Source organism: Stenella coeruleoalba, assembly GCF_951394435.1.
Source record: "Stenella coeruleoalba genome assembly, chromosome: 6".
Lineage (NCBI taxonomy): Eukaryota > Metazoa > Chordata > Mammalia > Artiodactyla > Delphinidae > Stenella > Stenella coeruleoalba.
The window spans coordinates 33,551,359-33,575,691 of NC_137151.1; the positions used below are offsets into that span (position 1 = coordinate 33,551,359).

At 44.8% G+C, this 24,333-nt stretch overlaps 1 protein-coding gene across 7 annotated transcripts in view; it reads left to right on the plus strand.

Annotated features, from left to right (window-relative positions):
* Positions 1-24,333, plus strand: part of MGAT5 (alpha-1,6-mannosylglycoprotein 6-beta-N-acetylglucosaminyltransferase) — a 581,503-nt gene that overhangs the window by 367,625 nt on the left and 189,545 nt on the right. For all 7 annotated transcript variants that reach the window (XM_079924992.1, XM_079924993.1, XM_079924998.1 and 4 more), the window contains one exon: positions 7,429-7,593. In XM_079924992.1, the coding sequence (XP_079781118.1) occupies positions 7,429-7,593 (165 nt within the window). The remainder of the gene's footprint in view (positions 1-7,428; positions 7,594-24,333) is intronic.

Genomic DNA, 24,333 nt, shown 5'->3' on the forward strand with positions numbered 1-24,333 from the left:
AGGTAACGATCTGAGAGTCGGACAAGGGCTTGTCCGTGTGTTTCGTTCCACCTCTCCTATGAAAAAGAAGAAAACACTTACATTGGATAAGCCTGTGAAGGTTTATTGTTTAAATTTTTTCTTTTTGCCTCTGTTCCTCCAAATCTGATCAAGGGACTGTTTTTTGGAGGGCTGCGTGATGTGGAAAACCACCATCGCCTAAGCAGAACCCTTGTGGGAAAAACACTGTTCTTGGAGCGAAATGGGGGAGAAAAGAGCTGGGCCCTTTCTTTGGTGTGTCTCAGGAGGTTACTTGGTTACCCTACAGTGACGTGGCTGGTGTGATTCCGGAAAGGGCTCTCTGCTTTCAAAAGCTTGGACCTACAAACGGGCTTCTCTGGGGCTTGGGGCTTTTCCAGTGATCCTGTGGTAGAAGACCCCCGCCCACCATCCCCGTCAGAGCCAGGCCAAGTTCACGGGCACACCCAGCCCAGTCTGGATGTCTGAGGAGGACCTCGGGTGTGTTTGAGACGGGAGTGCAGTCGGAATCTGGGTCTCCGGGAGGAACTGGAGGCTCTTGCTTGTACTCCCTTTGTCCTCAAGCCCTTTCCTTGCACACCACACCACTGCTTCCGGTCCTGGCGGGAGGAGGGGATACAGGTGTAAAGGGATTTGCCTCAGAGTCCTGCCCTGAAGTAGGTCCCTCATCTTCCTTGCAGCGCCTCCCCTTCCCAGCGGTGTCCTGGTGCTCTTTCTGCCAGAACTGCTTGGGCAGAGCTCACGGCCACCCTGAAGAGCTGTCCACCCTTCTCATGCTGCCTGGCAGTGCAGCTGTCTTCTGGCACCAGCTTTTGGACAATGGCTGGGCATCTTCCTGCCTCTGAGCTCTGCATTTGCTGTTCCCTCCACCTGCATGCCCTTCCTCCAGAGAGATCCCTCCCTCCTCTCCTTCGGGTCCCTATCAGAAGTAGGGCCGCACCCCTACTTCATTCTCATTCTTCATGACACTTAAACTACCTATCATGTTACTGTCTTTATCATCTCTCTCCCCTATTAGAATGGAAGCCCCCAGAGAGCAGGGAGTCCTGTCTCTCTTGTTCCCTGCTGTGCCCCAGGGCCTTAGCACGTGCCTGGCACATAGTAGGAACCATGAGTGAATAGCAGCAGTGTCCCCTCCACCCTGACTCTGTCTAGTACAGTTACTGCTGAGGCTAGTTTGAAAATCACAGTGGGAACTCCCTGGCGGTCCAGTGGTTAGGGCTCTGCACTTCCAGTGCAAGGGGCTCAGGTTCGATCCCTGGTCGGGGAACTAAGATCCTGCAACCCAAGGAGTGCGGCCAAAAAAAAACAAACAGAAAATCACAGTAATGTTTTTAGTGAGACAGGAAACAAGAAGAGATTCCCTATGGACTTGGTGTCCAGGTGGCTCCAAGTAGCTATTATGCACAATCCTGACGTGGGAACCGTTGTTTCTTCTGGAAAGCAGCTGAAGCGTGTTTAGTTGTGGCTTGTGGAAGGTCTCCTTACTAGATGTGTGACCTTGGGCAAGTCACTGATGTTTTAAAAGACTGCCTCCTCTTTTGTCCAATAGAGGATATAATATCACTGACCTCATAGACTTGTTGACCTCATAGGATTGCACGTGACCGAGCTTATCAAAGCACTTAGCTTAGTAACATGCGTTCGTTATTATGGGTTATCGCTAACCCTGGCCTACACGGACCCGCAGTAGTTACCACCCAACCAGAATTGTCCATGTAGAGCTGACATTGTTTATTCATTTGAACACAGGGCTTCAGGAACCTGTGTATATAGCTGCTTTTAGGGTTTACAGGGGACGGGGCACGACCAGACAGGAGAAGAAATAAGCTGTGGACTGGAGGAGGGCAGGCTCACCACCCACTGCTAATGAAACAAGATACCCAGGGCTTGTGCACCAGAATCCCCTGGGCTGCGGTGCCAGCACCGATGCTGGGCTCCACCCCAGCTGGGCTTGAGACCTGCTGCTCTGAACTCCAGGGAGGTGCTGTTCGGCTCTTCCCTGGATCCCTTTCCAAAGGTGTGTTAGCTCCAGAGTGACCTTGGCATCATAGAAACGGGACACGTGATTGTCATTCTCCTCCCGTTCAAAAGATAGAGCTTGTCCTTTGTGGTGTGGGATAAGTGAGGCGTGGCCGAGCTCACTTCGTCTCTGAAGTGGGCACCACTGGGGCACAGTTTCTGGTGTGGGTAGTGAGCAGGGAGGGCTGCGCTACGGCTGCCCTTTCCCGACAGGGAAGATGTCCTGGAGTCAGTGGGGACTACGGGTGTCAGTGGACTTGACCTTTCAGAGCCTGAGTCCTTTTCTACACAGAGGGCTAAGTCGGCTTGAGTCCTATTCCACGCAGCTGGCGAAGTGTTAGGAAGATGGAGAGAGCAGCCCAAGAACTCCGTCTGGATGTTTACAGATCCCGTAAAGCAGTTCACTATCCTCCACAGGCCTAGATAGGATTCTTTCTCAGATTCTGCTGCCTAGAAGTTCCTTGAAATACTAGGGAGCCTTCCCCCAGCACAGGAATAGCATTTACTTCTAGGTACAAGTTCAAGTCAAAGCTTCATTCCGTACAGCTAACCCAGGAGAGCACGGCAGTCAGTGCCTCTGAGCTGCTCTTTCACTGGGTGATGATTGTTCCCTTTGTGACCTGGACGGCCTGTGACAGCTGCAGGGGGAAGGGCATATTTGTGAGTTTAGGGGCCGGTGAGTTGTCCACCGGGGGGGCTTGAAGAACCCAGCTGAGATGAGGCAGTGAGGGTCAGTGACTGAGATGCTTCTTGGGAGGGGGGAGGGGACATCAGGGTACCTGTGGCCAGTATCCTTGAGTTCCGAGGGTAGAATACACGGTACTGGTTGCATTTTCAAGTAGCATTTCGTGCCTTTGTGATTGTGAGAATGATGTGAACGTTTATAGAAAATTCAGAGCTTCTGGAATATGAGGCTGTCGAAAACCTGGGACCCTCCAGGCACTTTTCCTGGGCTGGCTTCTTTTTTCTCCCCATGTGAAAGGAAAAAAAAAAATTCATTTTCAGTTCCAGCAGCTGTTTGAGTCACTGTTTCAAAGCTGTTCAACACACGATAAAAGATATTGTCCGTAAAACGCGCAAGGGCAGAGATGATCCCAAGCCCAGCTTTGCATTCTTACAAATTAAGAGATAAAACACTCTTTACCCCCAAACCAGGTAAATTTGATTTCTCTCCATCCTTTATTTAAATGCAGATATATATGTGTGTGTATGCTCATTTTTAAAAACTGGAATATTTTACATAGAGCTTTTTGAACTCATCTTTATTTTATTTCCCTGTCCATTATATATTTTTTTAATGGCCATACACTTTTCCTTTTTCATCCAACCATTCAATAAACATTTATTGAGCTCCTGAGGTCAATAGCTTGTGGCAGTAAACAGAGATGACAGAACAGACCTGCTCTCTGGCCTCCAGTCTAGCGATTTATTCCATTTTAGGAATAGATGGACACCATATGATGTAACCTTTTTGTTGGGTATTTGGGTAGTGTCCACTGCTTATCTATAATAAATAGCACTGTTCTCTTTTATAACTAACACTGTCTCGAATGTCCTTGTACATAATGAATGGACTGTATTTTGGTCATTACCCTAACCGTATTATCTTTCTGTGGAAAGGTCATTTTAAAATTAATTTTCAAACATGTAACTGATGAAACTTGACATTCCTGGCAGTCAGTGGGAATGAGAGTTTGGGGTTAATTCTTTTTTCATTAGCGCCTTCCTTTCTCATTAGCGCCTTCCTTTCTCATTAGCGCCCTGTCTTTTGCTGGCTTCTCTGGAGCAGCAAGTGAATCTGCTCTGTGGTCCTGCTGTTCCAGCTCTGCTCTGGACTGGGGGGCGGGGAAACACGGCCATGGTAGAGAAGGAATTACATTAGGAATAAGCACAGATGTAAATGATCTCTGGCAGTTCCATGTCACAGTCACAAAAGGTCCATCTATGTAGGGGGGATCAACAAGAGATAGGGGGTCACATTTATTGATGGACTGTATCTTTTTTTTTTTTTTTTTTTGCGGTACCCGGGCCTCTCACCGTTGCGGCCTCTCCCGTTGTGGAGCACAGGCTCCGGACGCGCAGGCTCAGCGGCCATGGCTCACGGGCCCAGCTGCTCCGCGGCACGTGGGATCTTCCCGGACCGGGGCACAAACCCGTGTCCCCTGGATCGGCAGGTGGACTCTCAACCACTGCGCCACCAGGGAAGCCCGATGGACTGTATTTTCAGAATCAAGGAAGAATGTCTTCTTAACACGGATGTGACAACTTTGTATTCTACCTAAGCTGTGTGCCATCAGTGACTATCACCAAAAATTGTGGGTTGGGGACTCTGTCCAGTAGTCCTGTTACCTTTTAACAAAAGGGCAAAAGGTTACCAGCCCTTAAGAGACCTGCAGCATGGGCTAGGCTGCTGTCCGCTCCCACCTTCCCTCATTGTAGTTCCCATCATAGTTGTAGCGGTGCCACCATGGAAGTCACACAGATGCCAGTTTAGTGACTGTGTTCTTACACTTCATTCCCTCTCCCGTAACCCTTCTGTCCGGATTCTCTCTGGACATCTCCACAGAAGGGCAGCGGGGAAGACAAGCGTTGGGGGAGTGTGCTTAATTCAGTGGTTCTCAAATGGGGTGCCGTCTGGAGGCATTTCTGATTGTCACATGGGGGGATTGCTACTGTCATTTAATGGCTGGAGTCCAGGGATGCTGCCAAACACCTTAAATGCATAGGACAGCCTCTCCCATCCCCTGCCTCCCGCCCCGCCCCCCCCCCCCCCCCCCGCCCCAGGGCAAAGAATTATCTGGTCCCAAGTGTCAATTGTGTCAAAGTTGAGAAAGCCTGAGTTAACCCAAACTGGAGGGTCAGGGCCTCTGCGTCTGGCTGATGACAATTGCTGGTAAGAGTTAAATGCCATTTTTACATGTGGACTCCTTGGCTGATAATTCAGGCTCTGGGCAAAGAGGCTGGAGATGGGGGAGATTGATATCATTTATCTGAGGAGTGGTTTCTTTACAGTGAATACAGCCCCCGAGTGGCACCATTGCCCCCGTCTGTGTGACTGTCCTCTGGCAATCTTCAGAGCTCTGAAGAAGGGGGCAGTGCTTTAGATTCAGTGTAAGAGCAGAGCCGGTGGCTGACTCCTGCTGTCCACGCCAGCCAATGATGTGTCAGGGACAGGCTGTGAGTCATGCTGACTGTGGGACTGCAGCCCCTGGAGGAGAATGATCTCATGACCCTTTGGATAAAACGGTAAAGCTTTGCATCACTCAGGGAGAGATTTCTCCAGGAAGGATGAGAGCATTTTCCAAAGGTTTTATTTTTTATTTATCTATGTAACAGACAGTTATGTAGTGCTTATTGTGTGCCAGGCAGTGTTCAAAACATATTAACTCATTAAGTCCTCATTACAACCCCGAAGAGGTAGGCTTATTCTTTCAACTCGTACAAATAAGGATGCAAAAATGGAGAGAGACGACTCAAACCTAGGAAGTGATTAGAGTCTAATAAGCCCTTAATCGTTACGCTGTGGATGAAAGTCACTGAATTTCATGCTTGGTTTCTTTTTTCAGCCTCTCGACTTCTGGCTGGTCACACTGAGATGTCAGGGAATTAGGCAGACCTGAGTCGAGTCTGCGTTGCGCTTTTGTATCTCTTTAACCATGAGCATATTACTTTCTGTCTGTGAACCGCAGTTTCCTCTTCTGTAAAATGAAGTCATACGTGCTTCATGGAGAATGTGAAGATAAATGGAATTCCTTATAAGTGTGCATGGCACGTGATAGGCGTTCAGGAACTGTTAGTTCCCTTCTAACCTTCTTGGTTATAATCATATTTTTAGCCAATTGCTCTAATGTTATGGCCAGCTTGTCTTACTACCTGTGGGTAAGGTACACACTGAAGAGCAAAAAACAGACCTGGTCAGATGTTTGTTAGAGTGAGTGAATGAACAGTCTGCTACAGATCTTAACGTGGTGAAGAAGTCTGATGTTTGGTGTTGGGTGTGGTGGAACGATTGAGATTATGCTAATAAGCACATAGAACCAGACTTTCAGGATGAAGATGTGGGTTCTGTTTCTGTTCGTAGTTTTTAGTCAGCTTCGGTGAAGCGTCTGTAAACCACCAAGGATGCAAAATTCCATGTCAATTACACACACACCTTTGTTTCTGTTCAGATGAGTGTCTCTCTTGACCTGGCAAAGTAGGAGGCCTGCATGCCTGTTGGTGGAGGGTCATGGGCTGTGCTCTGGGATTGGTGGATTGATCCAGTGTGTGTTTCTTTCCTGGCCGGATCAGAGCACCTGTTCGGCGCTAGTGTGCTCTGTTCCCAGCAGAATAGAAGGTGACAACTTCCCATTTGTCTCAGTTCAGGACTTTTCTGCATCCTGTTCCCTCCACTTACGTCCTACTCCCCTGGCCCACTCCCAATTCATAAGCGAGTCTGAATTCTGTTCACCTAGATGGCTATCCTGTGGTCCTCCTGCTTTTATCACATGTACAAGTCAGACTATCTTTCTTTGATTATGAGTTTCCACAGGAGAGGGGACTAACTTAATTTCTCTCTGTGTGTGTAGAATACCTTGTATACAAACTTAGTAAATACTTACGTAGGCATGAAGATAATGTGTCTGTAATTTATCCAGAGAGAAGAACACTTCTCTATAACCCACAGCCAGATACGTAAGAAAGAGAATCAACTCTTAAATGTAAGCACCAGAAAAGAACAGCGCCCCAGCGTCTAGAACAATGCCTGGCACATAGTAGTTGTTTAATAAATATGTCTCGAATGAATGAATGAATCTGGTCTTTATTTTAAGTGTCTTCCTAAATTGCATTATAGTTAACTCTGGGTTCTCCAGCATGTCTGGAATCTGGAACTGTAGCTTTTATTAAGTATTACCATATGTAACCAACAGCAGTAAAGACTTTGCAAAAAATCTGGACATGCGAGAGTCTACAGCACTAAAAAAACTAACAATGAACTTGATCCGGAAGTTACTTCAGGGCCTTGCTACACTTTGGGCTTGTCATTCAGTGTGTCAGTAACCACCATGCTAGAACGAGGAAGAATTTAACAGAGTGTTTTGGTAGGATGCCGAGTAACGGAGTTTTCTCTCTCAACCTAGTAGCCAGGAATAATTTTAATGTTACTTACCACGAAAGTTGTCTTACAGAGCGAACTGATTTGTTTTGTACTCTTTGGGCCACTTGAATGTGGCCTCCGTCATCTTTAAGAGGTGGTTTGTTAGGACAGGTCTTCAAGTGGTACTTTTTGATTTGCCGCCTTTTGTTCTTCATGTCAGAGAGAGAAACAAAGGGAGGGTGAGCGTGTGCACACCAGGCAAATGTGCGGGGACCAAAGGATTTTCAAACTATGTACGTTTTCTTTTACAGATTTGAAGAAGACTCTTGCTGTGTTGTTGGATAACATTTTGCAGCGCATTGGCAAGTTAGAGTCAAAGGTGGACAACCTCGTAATCAATGGCACAGGGACGAACTTGACCAACTCCACCACAGCTGTTCCCAGCTTGGTAGCACTTGAGAAAATTAATGTGGCAGGTAAGGACTGCAATTCTATGCCCTGACATGAAGTCAAAGCCTGCTTCGAACTCGGAAGAGAATACAGGAGCACAGTGTTCTTATTGGCATAATATAAATCCCATAAACTTGATGTGGCCCCTGTAAAGCTCATTTTTAATTTATTTTTGAATAACACGTTCAAATGCTTCTATAGTCTCTTCATGATGTGTAATATCTGGTGGTCTCCGTGGCATATTTCCCATAATGGGCTCCTGGAATTACTTTTTTTTTTTTTTTTTTTTTTGTGGTACGTGGGGCTCTCACTGTTGTGGCCTCTTCCTCTGCGGAGCGCAGGCTCCGGACGCGCAGGCTCAGCGGCCATGGCTCATGGGCCCAGCCGCTCCGCGGCATGTGGGATCCTCCCGGACCGGGGCACTGTGTCCCCTGCATCGGCAGGCGGACTCTCAACCACTGCGCCACCAGGGAAGCCCTTGAGTGCCCTTTTTGGCTTTTCTTTCCCTCTTTCTTATAGGAAATTCACAGCCTTAAGTAGGAGAGAGATTCTTTTCCTTTCCCACCTCCCAGTGTCAAAACGTTTAATTGTTTCACATCAGGCAAGCTTGTTGTATTACGTTTCTGCTGTGTTCTTTGCCCTTTAGCAAGTTTTAAATTGCAAGATATATTTTTAATAATCCAAAGTATTCCACCAAACAGGTATTAAAAATAACTTTTAATTACAACACAGAGGCAGTGTCATCTAGGCCATAAATCCTGTCTTCCCTTGCAGTTTCCAACAGCTTCTGTAATTAGACAAGAAAACCTCCCACTGTGTTGAGCTACTGATTAATAAATGGAACCCATGCCTCTCCAGCCTCCACTCCTCCACCCCTGTTCCCAGTAGGAGATGCTGTTGAGAAGGTCCTGTCTGATTTCACGGCAGCTCTGCAGGACCCTATATGGGTGGGGGGGTTGGTGAAGATTGCTCTGCCTCTAGCACTGCTGCCTCCCAGCGCCTCTGTCCTGTAGGGCCTGTGTCAACATGTCTGCTGTCATTCTCTTCCTGATAAGGGATCTAGCTGCCTCTGACTGTCTGGTTTGTGTGCCAGGCTCACAGGGAGACTTGGTGCCTGAGCTCCAAGTCTCAGGGTACAAAACTGTGGAATGAAATGGAAGGCAGGTGGTGGCTACTTATTTCAAGTGGGATCCCAGCCCTGTGTATGGAGCTAGTTTACTTGGCTAACATATATCTCCGAGCACATTCTGAAAGTCATTGGCTCTGACTAGGCCTCCTTTAGAGGTGCCACTGGTACTGTGTTTTTACTGATATTTATAGAACCAGAGTATTTTATTTTGTTTCCTTTTGGGAAAAAGGGAGCAAATTTAAAGTTATGCCTTTGATAATTAACCTCATTCTTACTCGTTTGCGTCTGTCGTGTGTGACACACTCCATACCTTCGGGAGTTTTACTTGGCCAATTAGTAAAATAATACACATGCTTAGAATAACACCAATTATGGTCGCTCTAAGCAGGGGTGACTGTGGAAGGCTTCTGACATAGTCAGAAGGTAAACTTTGAAGGTGGGTAGGATTGAGGCGATTGAGAAAGAGACAGACTAGAAATGGATTGTGACACAGATAAAAAGTTGTTAGTTTCCTCTCCTTCCTTCCAACTAGCAAGCACTCAGTAAATACCAGTACAGTTCCAGAGCCTTGGAGGCACGTGATTTTATTTACTCTTCTCAGCATCTCAGAGACGTGGTTTCACACAGGTTTTGTGACTTTAAGCATTTGGGATGGGGTGAGGCTTTGTTGCTGAGCTCAGCTGAAGACCTCCTCGTGCCAAGTAGAGAAGACATTGTGTTTGCTCCTTCTTTCTTGCTTCCACTTATAAAATCATCCCAAACGGGTGAGCCTAGAAAAAATGTGCAACCATTTTCTTAGATGTTCCCCAAAGAGCTGCCAGTTTCCTGGACTATTTAATATCCTGTCTAATAAGGAAGTTCTTTATGACTGAGGGTCTGTTTCTTTGGCTGACCTGTGTGTTAGAAAACAAAAAACTTGTCCCTCTGTGCGTGTGGGTGCATATGCATTCCCTGCCCAGACACTGCGTTAGCCACAGTGGCTATAGATGTGGAATGAAGAATGCGGGCATCCTCCTTTATTTCCCCCAGAGGTTGGAGGGTCCTTTATATCTTGTCAAATAACCCACATATTTTTTTTTTTATTTGCCAGGTCTATAGCTTAGGGTGCCAAAAAGAAGGACAAGCACTTAAGTTCCTAGTCCTATAGCTCATGGTCAACCCTTTATGGCTTTTTTTTGTCCTTTTCCTGATCCATGGCTGTGCTGGCAGTCCTCACACCCCTCCTGTCATAGCAGGAGTGGCTCTTGAGCTGTGAGAGAGGTCGTTTTAATAGGGTTCCAATCCTAGTTGAGTGAAGTTTTTCTTTCTTCCTTTCTGCATTAAGACATGTGGTAATTGCTAAGAAATGTTCTCCCTGGTGTGACTTTACTGCTTACTCTGGTGTCTTATTGCTAACTGATGTTTCTGACTGCTTACTGTTGTGTCTTACTGCTCACTGATAGTTCTTCTGGTTGGCTATAAACTGCATCTAAATTGGGTACCATAGCAGTTGAAGAAGAATTCTCTAAATATATTTTCTTTTTAGGGATGTGTGTGTGTGTGTGTGTTTGTGTGTGTGTGTGTGTGTGTCCCCTTTTTCTCTCTTTAGCTGTGTCCTATGTGGCTTTTATTGAAAATGGCTTGTCTTACCAAATTTATTATTGCTCTTGGGCTTTTTTATTATGTGAAAATGAATGTTCTCCTAGATAAATTTAGGTGGAAATGAACTTTATGAAAATCAAGAATCAGATTGAACTGCATGCTTTTTTTAAACATCTTTCTTAGTGTATAATTACTTTACAACGGTGTGTTAGTTTCTGCTGTATAACAAAATGAATCAGCTGTATGTATACATCTAACCCCATATCTCCTCCCTCTAGTGTCTCCCTCCCTCCCACCCTCCCTATCCCACTCCCCTAGGTGGTCACAAAGCACCGAGCTGATCTCCCTGTGCTACACGGCTGCTTCCCACTAGCTATCTATTTTACATTTGGTAGTGTATATATGTCCATGCCACTCTCTCACTTCGTCCCAGCTTACCCTTCCACCTCCCCATTCTCTACGTCTGCATCTTTATTCCTGTCCTGCCCCTAGGTTCTTCAGAACTATTTATTTATTTATTTATTAGATTCTATATACATATTAGCATACGGTATTTTTCTCTTTCTGACTTACTTCACTCTGTATGACAGACTCTAGGTCCATGCATCTCACTACAAATAACTCAATTTCGTTTCTTTTTATGGCTGAGTAATATTCTGTTGTATATATGTGCCACATCTTCTTTATCCATTCATCTGTTGATGGACACTTAGTTTGCTTCCATGTCCTGGGTATTGTAAATAGAGCTGCAATGAACATTGTGGTACATGTCTTTTTTTGAATTACGGTTTTCTGAGGGTATATGCCCAGTAGTGGGATTGCTGGGTCATATAGTAGTTCTAGTTTTAGTTTTTTAAGGAACCTCCATACTGTTCTCCATAGTGGCTGTATCAATTTACATTCCCACCAACAGTGCAGGAGGGTTCTCTTTTCTCCACACCCTCTCCAGCATTTACTATTTGTAGATTTTTTATGTTTGTTTTTTTTGTTTTTTTCTGTTTTGCGGTACGCGGGCCTCTCACTGTTGTGGCCTCTCCCGTTGTGGAGCACAGGCTCCGGACACTCAGGTTCAGCGGCCATGGCTCCCGGGCCCAGCCGCTCCGCGGCATGTGGGCTCTTCCCGGACCGTGGCACAAACCCGTGTCCCCTGCATCGGCAGGCGGACTCTCAGCCACTGCGCCACCAGGGAAGCCCTGTTTGTAGATATTTTGATGACGGCCATTCTGACTGGTGTGAGGTGATATCTCATTGTAGTTTTGATTTGCATTTCTCTAATGATTAATGATGTTGAGCATTCTTTCATGTGTTTGTTGGCCATCTGTATATCTTCTTTGGAGAAATGTCTGTTTAGATCTTCAGCCCATTTTTGGATTGGGTTGTTTTTTTTTTTATATTGAGTTGCATGAGCTGCTTGTCTATTTTGGAGATTAATCCTTTGTCAGTTTCTTTGTTTGCAAATATTTTCTCCCATTCTGAGGGTTGACTTTTCGTCTTTTTTATGGTTTCCTTTGCTGTGCAAAAGCTTTGAAGTTTCATTAAGTCCCATCTGTTTATTTTTGATTTTATTTCCATTTCTCTAGGAGATGGATCAAAAAGGATCTTGCTGTGATTTATGTCAAAGAGTGTTCTTCCTATGTTTTCCTCTAAGAGTTTTATAGTGTCAGGCCTTACATTTAGGTCTTTAATCCATTTTGAATTTATTTTTGTGTATGGTGTTAGGAAGTGTTCTAATTTCATTCTTTTACTCGTAGCTGTCCAGTTTTCCCAGCACCACTTATTGAAGAGGCTGTCTTTTCTCCACTGTATATTCTTGCCTCCTTTATCAAAGATAAGGTGACCATATGTGCATGGGTTTATCTCTGGGCTTTCTGTCCTTTTCCATTGATCTATATTTATGTTTTTGTGCCAGTACCATACTGTCTTGATTACTGTAGCTTTGTAGTATAGTCTGAAGTCAGGGAGCCTGATTCCTCCAGCTCTGTTTTTATTTCTCAAGATTGCTTTGGCTGTTCAGTGTCTTTTGTGTTTCCATACATATTGTGAAATTTTTTGTTCTACTTCTGTGAGAAATGATTTGGTAGTTTGATAGGGATTGCATTGAATCTGTAGATTGCTTTGAGTAGTATAGTCATTTTCACAATGTTGATTCTTCCAATCCAAGAACATGCTATATCTCTCCATCTGTTGGTATCATCTTTAATTTCTTTCATTAATGTCTTATAGTTTTCTGCATACAGGTCTGTTGTCTCCTTCGATAGGTTTATTCCTAGGTATTTTATTCTTTTGTTGCAGTGGTAAATGGGAGTGTTTCCTTAATTTCTCTTTCAGATTTTTCATCATTAGTGTATAGGAATGTAAGAGATTTCTGTGCATTAATTTTGTATCCTGCTACTTTACCAGATTCATTAATGAGCTCTAGTAGTTTTCTGGTAGCATCTTTAGGATTCTCTATGTATAATATCATGTCATCTGCAAACAGTTGACAGTTTTACTTCTTCTTTTCCAATTTGGTTTCATTTTATTTCTTTTTCTTCTCTGATTGCTGTGGCAAAAACTTCCAAAACTATGTTGAATAATAGCAGTGAGAGTGGGCAACCTTGTCTTGTTCTTGATCTTAGAGGAAATGGTTTCAGTTTTCCACCATTGAGAATGATGTTGGCTGTGGGTTTGTCATATATGGCCTTTATTATGTTGAGGTAAGTTCCTTCTATGCCTACTTTATGGAGAGTGTTTATAATAAATGGGTGTTGAATTTTGTTGAAAGCTTTTTTGCATCTATTGAGATTATCATATGGTTATTCTCCTTCAGTTTTTTAATATGGTGTATCACATTGATTTGCGTATATTGAAGAACCCTTGCATACCTGGGATAAACCCCACTTGATCATGGTGTACGATCCTTTTAATGTGCTGTTGGATTCTGTTTGCTAGTGTTTTATTGAGGATTTTTGCATCTATGTTCATTAGTGATATTGGCCTGTCGCTTTCTTTTTGTGTGACATCTTTGGTTTTGGTATCAGGGTGATGGTGGCCTCGTAGAATGAGTTTGGGAGTGTTCCTCCCTCTGCTATATTTTGGAAGAGTTTGAGAAGGATAGATGTTAGCTCTTCTCTAAATGTTTGATAGAATTTTCCTGTGAAGCCATCTGGTCCTGGGCTTTTGTTTGTTGGAAGATTTTTAATCACAGTTTCAATTTCAGTGCATGAGATTGGTCTGTTTATATTATCTGTTTCTTCTTGATTCAGTCTCAGAAGGTTGTGCGGTTTCTAAGAATTTGTCCTTTTCTTCCAGGTTGTCCATTTTATTGGCATATAGTTGCTTGTAGTAGTCTCTCATGGTCCTTTGTATTTCTGCAGTGTCAGTTGTTACTTCTCCTTTTTCATTTCTAATTCTGTGGATTTGAGTCTTCTCCCTCGTTTTTCTTGATGAGTCTGGCTAATGGTTTATCAGTTTTGTTTATCTTCTCAAAGAACCAGCTTTTAGTTTTATTGATCTTTGCTGTTTTTTCCTTCATTTCTTTTTCATTTATTTCTGATCTGAGCTTTATGATTTCTTCCTTCTGCTCACTTTGGGGTTTTTTTGTTCTTCTTTCTCTAATTGCTTTAGGTGTAAGGTTAGGTTGTTTATTTGAGATGTTTCTTGTTTCTTGCGGTAGGATTGTATTGCTATAAACTACTCTCTTTGAACTACTTTTGCTGTATCCCTTAGGTTTTGGGTCATCATGTGTTCATTGTCATTTGTCTCTATGTATTTTTTGATTTCCTCTTTGATTTCTTCAGTGATCTCTTGGTTCTTTAGTGACATATTGTTTAGCCTCCATGTGTTTGCAGTTCTTACAGTGTTTTTCCTGTAATTGATATCTAGTCTCATAGTGTTGTGTTCGGAAAAGATACTTGATACGATTTCAAGTTTTCAAAGTTTACCAAGGCTTGATTTGTGACCCAATGAACTGCATTTCTGAGTTCTGTTTATCTTACGGAAGAGGACAGTGAATCAAAGAAATGAAAAAAAGTAGATTGAAAAGAACAAAAACCACGTTTTAACCAATTATGATTTCTCCAGGCTTAATCCCTGAAGGGACTTGAGTGTGCCTTTTTCAAAATTATTTATTTTCGGAATGATACTTTGATTTTTTTGAAAGACCGATTCTGCTTTTCTCTAGAGTTGTGATATTAAATTATGAAGTGGAGTGAGTAGGATGACGTCTGCACTTCTTGGCCATGTACTGACATGGGGGAAAGGTAAAAAGCTACAGGTGTGTGATGTGACAGTGCTGGCCTTCTGAGGACTGTTCGTGTCTGCTTTTATCCTCGTTTTGTCCACTGTGTTGTTCAAAGCATGGCTGTTGAAGGTGTTTAATAAGTACTGTCCACATGGGTTGGATTATGCTGGAGGTGGGTGGCATTTGGTTTCACTTCTGCAAGGGTTTCTCCTTGTTGCTCCTCTTTTCCATTTATATGTATGAGGATTTGCTTGGAAGTGGGACTTGGCATTCGTGTTCCTTTCTCGGACTTGAGCAGCAGACACTGCCTAAGAAATAGGAGTTTTTGTCGGTCGTGACTGAGCTTCCCACGGATGATTTGGTGCTGTGGAGCCTTCCTAGAATGTGGTGGTTCCAACTGTAGATTGTAATATTTGAGGGGAATGGGGATATTGTGCAGCTCTCTGTGGTGTGGGGGAGGGGAGGGAGGAACGTGGGCACACGTGTGTTTGCAAATTTATTGGTTTATACTCTCAAGAACTTGTTGTTGCCGTTCAGCAGCAGCTGAATAACTGGCCAACGCTGATGGCTCACTCCAAGGCTGAACATCATGATAGCACCGCCTTCTGTTTTGATTGCTTACAATGGCAAGGTGAATTGGGAAACAGAGTCACAATTGCGAGGTGAATTGGGAAACAGAGCACAACCCAAGAGGATGCTTTCTGTTGCTGAGTTCAAATTGAACATTAGGCAGCCCTGCATTTTCCACACGTCAGTTTCAGCATGTAACATATTCTCGTATTTGGGGTTGAAGTGCAGTGTATTTGAACTTGGGTGTTGTTCTCAATAAAAGAACCATAATTGTTATTCTTAGCATTGGAAAATTGATAATGAAAAATGTCCCTGCTGAGTCCCAGGGCCTGTATTTGGAAGTGCAGTTTCCCCCCCTTTGGGGCTGCTAATGGACCTTGAAATGAAGTTGCACCTGTTCTGTTTTCTTGCTTGTGTCCTCAAGTTTTCAGATGTGTTGGTGTGGCACCTGAAGTGTCCCAGCCCCACCCAGGCAGGAGCTTAGCAGGCGACTTTCCCAGGATCAGGTATTGGCCTGTCAGTGGCACCCCAGATGCTGCCCGAGAGAAAGGAGAGAGGTGAGACTGCAGGGGGCTTTTCTTTATTATTATTATTAATCTGAGTAAGAAACAAATGAGTTCCTTCTATCTACGTGTCCCTTTCTGTTTCATTCTTTGCAAAGGCAGCAATAAGTATTTGGCTGCTCGTGAGAAACAGTCCCTTTGGTATCTTCACAGAAAATGTATGCCATTGTTGGTGTGGTTTTCACTTTATGTGGTCAAGGGCACAGAAGGAGGAAGAGGAAGAAAATCCAGTTCAGAGGAGTGGTGCTGACCTGTGTGCCTGCGTATTTATAGCATTGAATCTCAACTGCCTGCAATTTTGCCAGCCAGGCAACGCTTGGCAATATCTGGAGACATTTTTTGGTTGTCACAACTGAGGAGGTGCTAGTGACATCTACTAGATAGAGGCCAGGGATGCCGCTTGCAGTGCACAGGCCAGCCCCACAGCAGAGAATTATCTAGCCCCAAATGTCAGTTGCGCGCAGTGGTTCAGAAACCCTGATCTATAAGGTATTGTTGGAAACTGGTTTTCCCACTTATGATCAGTGTAGAATGATGTTTGAGACATTGAGGCTTCCTTATCAGCCAGCTGGGACCTTCAGTCTCCTTCCCCTTTCCGAGCAAGGCAGTTTGCAAACCTCCCAGTCATCACCGCTTCTGGCTTTGCAACTGGTCTTTGAAAGCTTTAAGAGATTTTATAAACTCCCAGAACGCTCTTCTGGAGTTCTGACCTTAAGAAACCTCTTTCCTGGACACAAACCAGTAAAATTTTGGCAATCTGCATTTTACTCTGGCTTATATAGAAGGTAATTATTTCTTTTCATGAAAGAGCCACTAATTCAGAATAATGATGGCAAAGTAGTTGGAGAGAGTGGATTTAAATTACCAGAATGTTTTAGAAGAAATTCCATTTTATTAATTTTTAAGCAGAGTATTTAATTATCGAGATATGAGCAAGTAAATAAGTTAAGGAAAATGAGAGGTCCCCAAAGATCTACTTCACAGTGTGAACTACCCTCCAGACCTTATCTGGAGCAACATCAAAGGAGATGAGACTGGAAATGTGGGTTGGGGGATCTGTGAAGAGTTTTCAGTGTAACACTAAGGAGTTTCTATTTTGTTCTGTAGGCAGTGACAGCTGATGAGGGTTTGAAGCAGGAGGATGATTAGATGAGGTCTGTATTTTCAGAGAAAAATTAATGGCCATGTGGACGCAGGATGCTTGCGAAGGGGGTCACACTGAGCCAGATGAGAGTTTAATTGACTCGTGTAGAAGGATTGAAAGACATGTGCGTGAGGCCAGGGAGAAGGGGAGGATTTGAGACCCACGTGGGTGGAGCTCATGTGACGGGGATGCTGGTGGACCGTGGGAGGGGGCGAGGGAGGAGCCGTCATATGATTCCCAAGGATGGAGCTTGAAGGATGACCGGGGTGGTGCATTTATGGAGGAAACAAGCCAGCAAAGGCAGGAGTTGGGGAGGACAGTAGCCATGTGTTAATGTGGATTTAGGGAGTGTAAATTGCCTTGCCGCAAGTCATTTGTTTAGGAATATCAGTTTAAAGGAAGTTGGAACGTTGATTCTCAGGAGATGAGGGACAGTGAAAGGCACTGTTTGTAGAGCTACGCTGCCCAGGTTCACATCCAGGCTCCACCACTTCATACCTGTGTGACCTTGGGTGTGTTGCTTAACCTTTCAATGCCTGCGTTGCCTCTTCTGTAAAATGGGGGAGATAATAGTAGTGCCCATTTCATGGGGGTTGTTTATGAGGATTAAGTGAGATCAGTATCCTACGTAGAAACGTGCCTGGTGCAAAGTCAGCACTAAATGGGCATTTGTTAATTACAGTTTAAAGGCTACACACTTAGAATATTGATAGAAGAATGAAAGTTGGATTGACTGTTATTAATATTTATATGCAATATAATATTGACTAGTTATTGATATCACCATGGTGAAACTAATATTTCTGTAGTGTTTTTTGGATTAGAAAATATTTTCATACATGTATATTACTTCTTCTGAGTGCCTTAAACTTGAAGTTCCCAAATTGACCTTTTTGTCAGTACGTGGAGACCTTTATTATCAATATTAGAGGCTTAACGGGAATTCCACGTATTTGTCAGTAATCTCTTGGTTGCAAGAGGCAAAAATACTCAAACAGAAATGGAATTTGGGGCCCATGTAATTGGAGAGTTCAGAAGATGAGGCTGAGCTTGTATTGCTAGATACAGACACAGGAGCCGTCTCGAAGAACCTCAGCGGTACTGCCGTGGGCATTGGCTTCATTCTTAGGCCATCTTCCCAGGGTGGTGGCAGAAGCAGCCGCAGGAGGCTCTGGGTTTCTGGTAACACCCTTTGGGAGCGTTCTGTTGGCCTGGCTTGCAGTGTGAGCCTCTCCGTAACCCTGTGACAGTGCCCAGTGACCTCCTGATTGGCTAGGCCTGTATCACGTAGGTCACCCCGAGATTTCATGATGGGGGAGGGTCCCTAAAGAGATTCCAAGCAAGCAGATAAAAGAGATAAAGTGATCAGAGACCCATATCGCGTTATGGTTTGGATTTCCAGAGTCATCCTAAGCCTGACTCCAACTTTTCTTTCCAGGAGAGTTCAGAGGGCAAAGCTTCTGGAATGCTAACCTTTCTGCCCCCATTTTATTTATTTATTTATTTTTTTGTGGTACACGGGCCTCTCACTGCTGTGGCCTCTCCCGTTGCGGAGCACAGGCTCCGGACGCACAGGCCCAGCGGCCATGGCTCACGGGCCCAGCCGCTCCGCGGCATGTGGGATCTTCCCAGACCGGGGCACGAACCCGTGTCCCCTGCACCGGCAGGCGGACTCTCAACCACTGCGCCACCAGGGAAGCCCGGGAGATGCACTTCTTAAGGATGCAGCTCAGGCTTCGACCTGTGGCCAGGCGTGTAGCAGATGGTCAGTGCTTGTGAGTGTGTAAACTACCCAGTTCTGATGCTGTTTCCTAGAGGAAACTGGACCTGGGGAAAGGGACTCCTGGAAGCTCTTGGCACTCACAGGCTGGACCATTGGTATCAGATAATCTTAAGCAGAACTCCCAGCCCCCCTTACTTACCCGCTGTTGGCGTTTTGTCACTATCGCTGAGCCTCAGCTTCATTGTGCAAGAGAGATAGTGATACCAACGTTCTCCCCAAGAGCGCTGAGGATGTATGAGATAAAGTTGTGCTGAGAGCCTGCACCACATCTTGTTGCCACATACCGGCAGACCCCGCCCTTTGTGGTTAGTACCCTGTTAGAAGGGAGGGGCCCGAAGATAATACAGCAAGCACTGATGTGCCCTTTATACACCCAGCACTGCCTGGATGGTGCCAGGCCTTGTATCAGGCAGTGGGGATGCAGCCGGGTCAGAAGCTCGGGCTCCTGCTGGGAACGTAGGGCTCGCCGTGTAGCGGAGGAGAAGGAAGCCGGGATCAGCAGTGCTCAGAGTACCTTCCTTGACCTTCAACCTCGAGCTTCTTTCACTCTAGTCTGGGAGGACCTGTTGGCTCTGCCTGGGAAATGACCTTCAAACTCTGTAGCCATCTGGGGATAGGGCTTGGAATAACCTACAGGATTTGGCACAGAAGGAATGTCCACTGTCCCACGGTGGTTGTCATATGGCCTTTGTGACAGCAAACTCAAGCATTCTGGAAACTGTGCCTGACCCCTCGCTACACCATCTCACTCCAAAGCAGGGTGGGGAATTCCTGTGCTGTAGAGGTCAGCTCTCAAGGGAAGGCAGTCATTAACCTGTCTAAACTTTATGCTAATAGAACTTTCTCAATAATTGCTCTCATTAAGATTAAGTTAATAGGAGCAGTACACATTATAGCGAGATGAGCTGAAGAGCCGAGTAAATATTTAAGACTTTATTTCAAGGGGCAGTTGGCTTGGGGTAAAGAGAAGATGAGTAAAAGCTGAATCTGATGGTGTCTGAGATGGAGATACAGTGGACCACCTGGCTGCGGTTCCAGTGGTTTCTCTTCCGTGGCGCTCCTGAGCTGAGGTCCGGGGCCGCCCATGGGTATCCTCCAGGGGACTGTTATGACCTCCATTCTCTCCTTCCATTTCTGGCCCCTGTGAGACGGAGTAACGTGGTGACGAGGAGAAACTGCCTACTGCCTTCCCTGCACTCCCAGGAACGCTGGGAGGGCTAGGCAGAGGCTCTGGCACACATGTCTGGGCGGGGTTGGGGGGGACCGCTGTTCACCGAAGACAGGGCCATTAGCAGCAGCTGAGTTGGCCAGCAAAGCCTGTGATGAGTGCCTGCCCGTGGCTGGCCATGCTCACCTGTCATCTGAGGGCACCCGGGGGTTCGCTTAGCGTGGTTTTCATGCCTCCAGGCTACCAGTGACCAAAAGCAGTCATAATCTCTATGTTTGAGTTTATGTAATAAGAGGTAGTATTCTCTAAAGGAAGGGCTTTGTAAATAGAACTTTACTTCTGTATTACAAAAAAGGATAACACTTGACTGCTAGAAATTTAGAAATTACAGCTAAGCACAAAGCCGAAAATACAAAGCAGCAGTTATGCTGTCACTCAGAGAGTGATTGATTTGCTGCTTTCCTACCAGATAGTGGAAGCATGTGTTCTGTGCCAGGTACTTTCTAGGTGCTGGAGATAGAGGGGTGAGCAAAACCAAGTGTCTTCTTTCCTGGAGATTACAGCCCAGCAGTGAAAGCAGGTAATCAACAAATACCCAAGCATATACTATGCCCAGTGGTGATAAATGCTATAGGAGACAACGAAGCAGAATGAGGAGATAGCAGGGAAGCGGGGACTGCTTCAGGTTTGGGTGGGTTGGCAGGGAAAACCTCTCTGAAGAAGTGACATTGATGGAGACCCAGATGGGTGAGGAAGGAAGCCATGAGGCCACCTGGGGAAGGTTGGTCCACACACAGGGATCACTGGCACATTCTTCCTGGGTGTATTCAAGAAACACTGCTGCGCCCTTTTAATCTTTTACTGCAGAAGATGGTCTATTAGAACCCCAAAAGAGAACATTTACTACCAGACTATATCTGGTATATATTGTGATTGATGCTAGACTCAGGCCGGGTATTTGAGAGATGGTATCGGAACCATGGCCAAGTATTGTGTTAATGCAGTGGTTCAGTGTGTGATGATCCTAAGTGTGTATAGCAGCCGAGAGTACAGGCTCCATGCTCAGGCTGCTGGCACTCAAATCTGACTTCCGCCTGTGGCTCTGGCTAAGTCATTTAGAGAGATCAAGTCTCAGTTTCCTCATCTGTACTGCAGAAATTAGTTCATGGGGACCTTGTGAGGACCTCGTGAGAAAGTGTGTACGAAGGGCTGGGAAACAGAAAGTGCTCAGAAAACACTGGCAATTATTATAACGATCAAAAAGTGGTTTTGGCAAATGGTAGGTGACTTTGTTCCATTGACGTTTTAGCCAAATTTAACGAGCTTCAAAAATTGTATTAAAGGGTCGGGGAGGGATGGATTGGGAGTTTGGGATTAGCAGATGCAAACTATTATTTATAGAATGGATAAACAACAAGTTCTTACTGTGTAGCACAGGGAGCTATATTCAATATCCTGTGATAAACCATAATGGAAAAGAATATGAAAAATGATGTATATACATGTATAACTGAATCACTTTGCTGTACAGTAGAAATTAACACGAATTGTAAATGAGCTATACTTTGATGAAATAAATTTTTAAAAACTTGTATTTAAGGCACCAAAGTGAGGGCAAATTCTATTCGTTTGCCAAGTAGGCTAAATGTAATCAAGTCTTTAGCAGAAGGGTCACACATTTGGGGTAGGGTTGGGCTTTTGGTCATGAAGTGGAGATCAACTTCTTGTCTGTTTTTGCCTATCTCTCTTCAGATTTAAAACCATTGTTGAAGAATGTAGTGTTTGTTTTTCAGAAACCATTTCAGATTTGGGGATGTGGGTGTGTGACAGCAAGTCTTCAGCAGGCCACAGTGAAATCATCATTGGTCCTATATGGTATTTGTGTGGCTTGACCTACATTGGCTTCTTGCTTTCAGCTTAATGCTTCCTGAAAGATGGTACTTGGATTAGAAGTCATCAGGGTTTATCTGGGTCCAAGATGCAGATTTTCTCACTGTTTCAGTCATCTCCTCTGCTCCCCTTGACTCAAGATGAAATAAATCTTGGACACACGGAGTCATGAGGTGAAAGTCTGGCCCTGCTTCCCAGGCTCCACAAGAAACTCTTCTACAGGTGACATTCAGTCTCTGCCTACTCTGTCCTTGGTCTCCAAAGGAGAGAATCGCACGGATTCTCCTGGCCACTGGGTTCTCTCTGTGTGATATCAGGGATGCAAAGACATGGGCATCAGTGCAAGAAGGTTTCTGAGAATACGTGACTGGCTGGCCTTCAAAAGATTTCTGAGTGTAAGCTGGCCACAAGTTGAGGAATGCCAGGCTTGGAACTGTGTGCCACGGTGAAGGAGTATAGGACCAGGGATACAGGAGGTCTGGGTTCTAGACCTACTGCTATCAGAACTAACTGTGAGATCATCTGATTTTTCTGTTTTTTCTTTCATAGCCAGATTTTCATGGACTTTTAGAAGTAGAAGAGACTTGGATGTTCTAACCTTTCCCCCAAATTGAGGGACTGCAACCTTCTGAAACCCTGGGTGGATGATCTTCTAGCCTAGATCTTATACAACGTCAATGGACCTCATAGTCTATATAAGGGGGTTAGCAGACTATGGCCCACTGGCCACATCTGGCCAACCACATGTTTTTTAAATAAAGTGTTAGAATCCAATTATTTCCATATATGGCTGCTTTTGTGCTACAGATACAGAATTGAGAAGTTGTGGTGGAGACCATAGGATCCACAGAGCTGAGAATATTTACTCTCTAGCTCTTTACAGAAAAAGCTTGCTGCCCATTGCTCTAAATGAACGGTGCTCCCCGGAGTGCAGTGCACCACCTGTGCCCCATGAGCTCTGGCCCTGGGAGGGCTCAACCACTGTAGAGGATAACCAGCTGGGCTTGGGGCAGTTTAGTTTGGTATTTTCACTTGCTGACCTTGGCTTCTCCTTCTAGAACAACTCCTATTCTTTGGAGACTTGTGTCATGTGTCTACAGAGTGTTCCTTTTCAGGCAGTACCTCCTCACCGTGTCAGGTCTGTCACCAGTCCATTCCTGGTGTGTGGCGTCTCCACCCCTTGCCCCAGTGCCCTCCTCTGAGCATGCTCCAGTTTGCCAAGACTCTCCACTTATGGTGGGATGCCACAGCTGTGTTCATTCCTCCAAAAAGTAGCTGAGTAGTCTGGAGCTTGGAAGAAAAGAGGGACCTTACCCTCCTATTGACTCTTTAAAGTTTTTGTTGTCTTCTGAATTATTAGTTTTTTCTTCCAAGTGGGTCATCATTATTTCCACTTTGGCTTTCAGTCAATGAGTTGAAGAGCAGAGGCATGGCGATCGCACTAGAGGCAACTTCTGGGTTGAAGTGGGTCCATTGATCAGTATCGCTCTGGTGTAATTGCTGGACCAGGTACAAATACAACCAGTTAGTCAATCACTTTCCAATCTTATTCACAAGGCTATCATTAAAAGACTAACATCAAGATGTCATGTCAGGACATTTCACCCTTCCCTCCTTTCCTGATCTGGTACCCCTTTAAAAAGGGGGAGGGAGAGAGTTGTGGATAATGATAGTTTAGTTGGTATTCTAATTACTCTTGTCTGTATAGTAGTCTTCTCTAGAATTTTGCCAGGAATGAACAGGAAGCTTATTCTTACTTTTTATAATCTTATTCCTCTACCACGTTTGAATGGAGGAGAAACATTCGCTCATCTCTGGTCTTCTCAACAGTTTCTTGATAATGGTGCCAACTTTCCGCATCTTTCAAATCTACGTCATACTTATACTTTGACACCCTACAGATTTGGGGGCTAGAAACTACAAGCAGAGTCATTGAAAACACTATTAAAAATGTTTAAAGCCCTGATGAAAATAATCATCAAGGTATGCCTTGCGTGGATGTAACACCCTGACCTTGGTAAAGGTCAGTCTAACTAATACTGCTCTGATTGATTTAATTTACAAAGGTATAGCTTTTTGTTATTCACACTGCACATCTCTTGTACCTCTTGAACCTTCATCTGTGATTTGTAAAAAGAGCTCGCAAATCCTTTGCAAGTTGATCAAGTTCCCTTGGAGATAGCCACTTTCTTAATAAAGGATGAAGTTGTAAAAATTTGACACGGTGAGCTAGTCACTGCTGTGTAGCTCTTTGAAATCAGTCTGTCCCTTTGCCCGTTCTCAAACTGAGCACACATGGCCCATAGTTAAGTCTGGGAGGAGTCAGTGAGTGGATGAGTGTGTACTTTCTATCAGTGACTACGGCTAAACAGATTTAATTTGTGAGGTGTTTATAAAATAGAACAAAAAAATAGTCACCATTTATTGGTGGATTACTATGTCCCAGACACAAATAATCTTTTTTGTTTCTGGCGGTATGCGGGCCTCTCACTGTTGTGGCCTCTCCCGTTGTGGAGCACAGACTCCGGACACACAGGCTCAGCGGCCATGGCTCAAGGGCCCAGCCACTCCGCGGCATGTGAGATCTTCCCGGACCGGGGCGCGAACCCACGTCCCCTGCATCGGCAGGCGGACTCCGAACTGCTGCGCCACCAGAGAAGCCCTACAAATAATCATTTTAAAGTACTTTAATAGTTCTTTTCTCAGAGCAGACCTG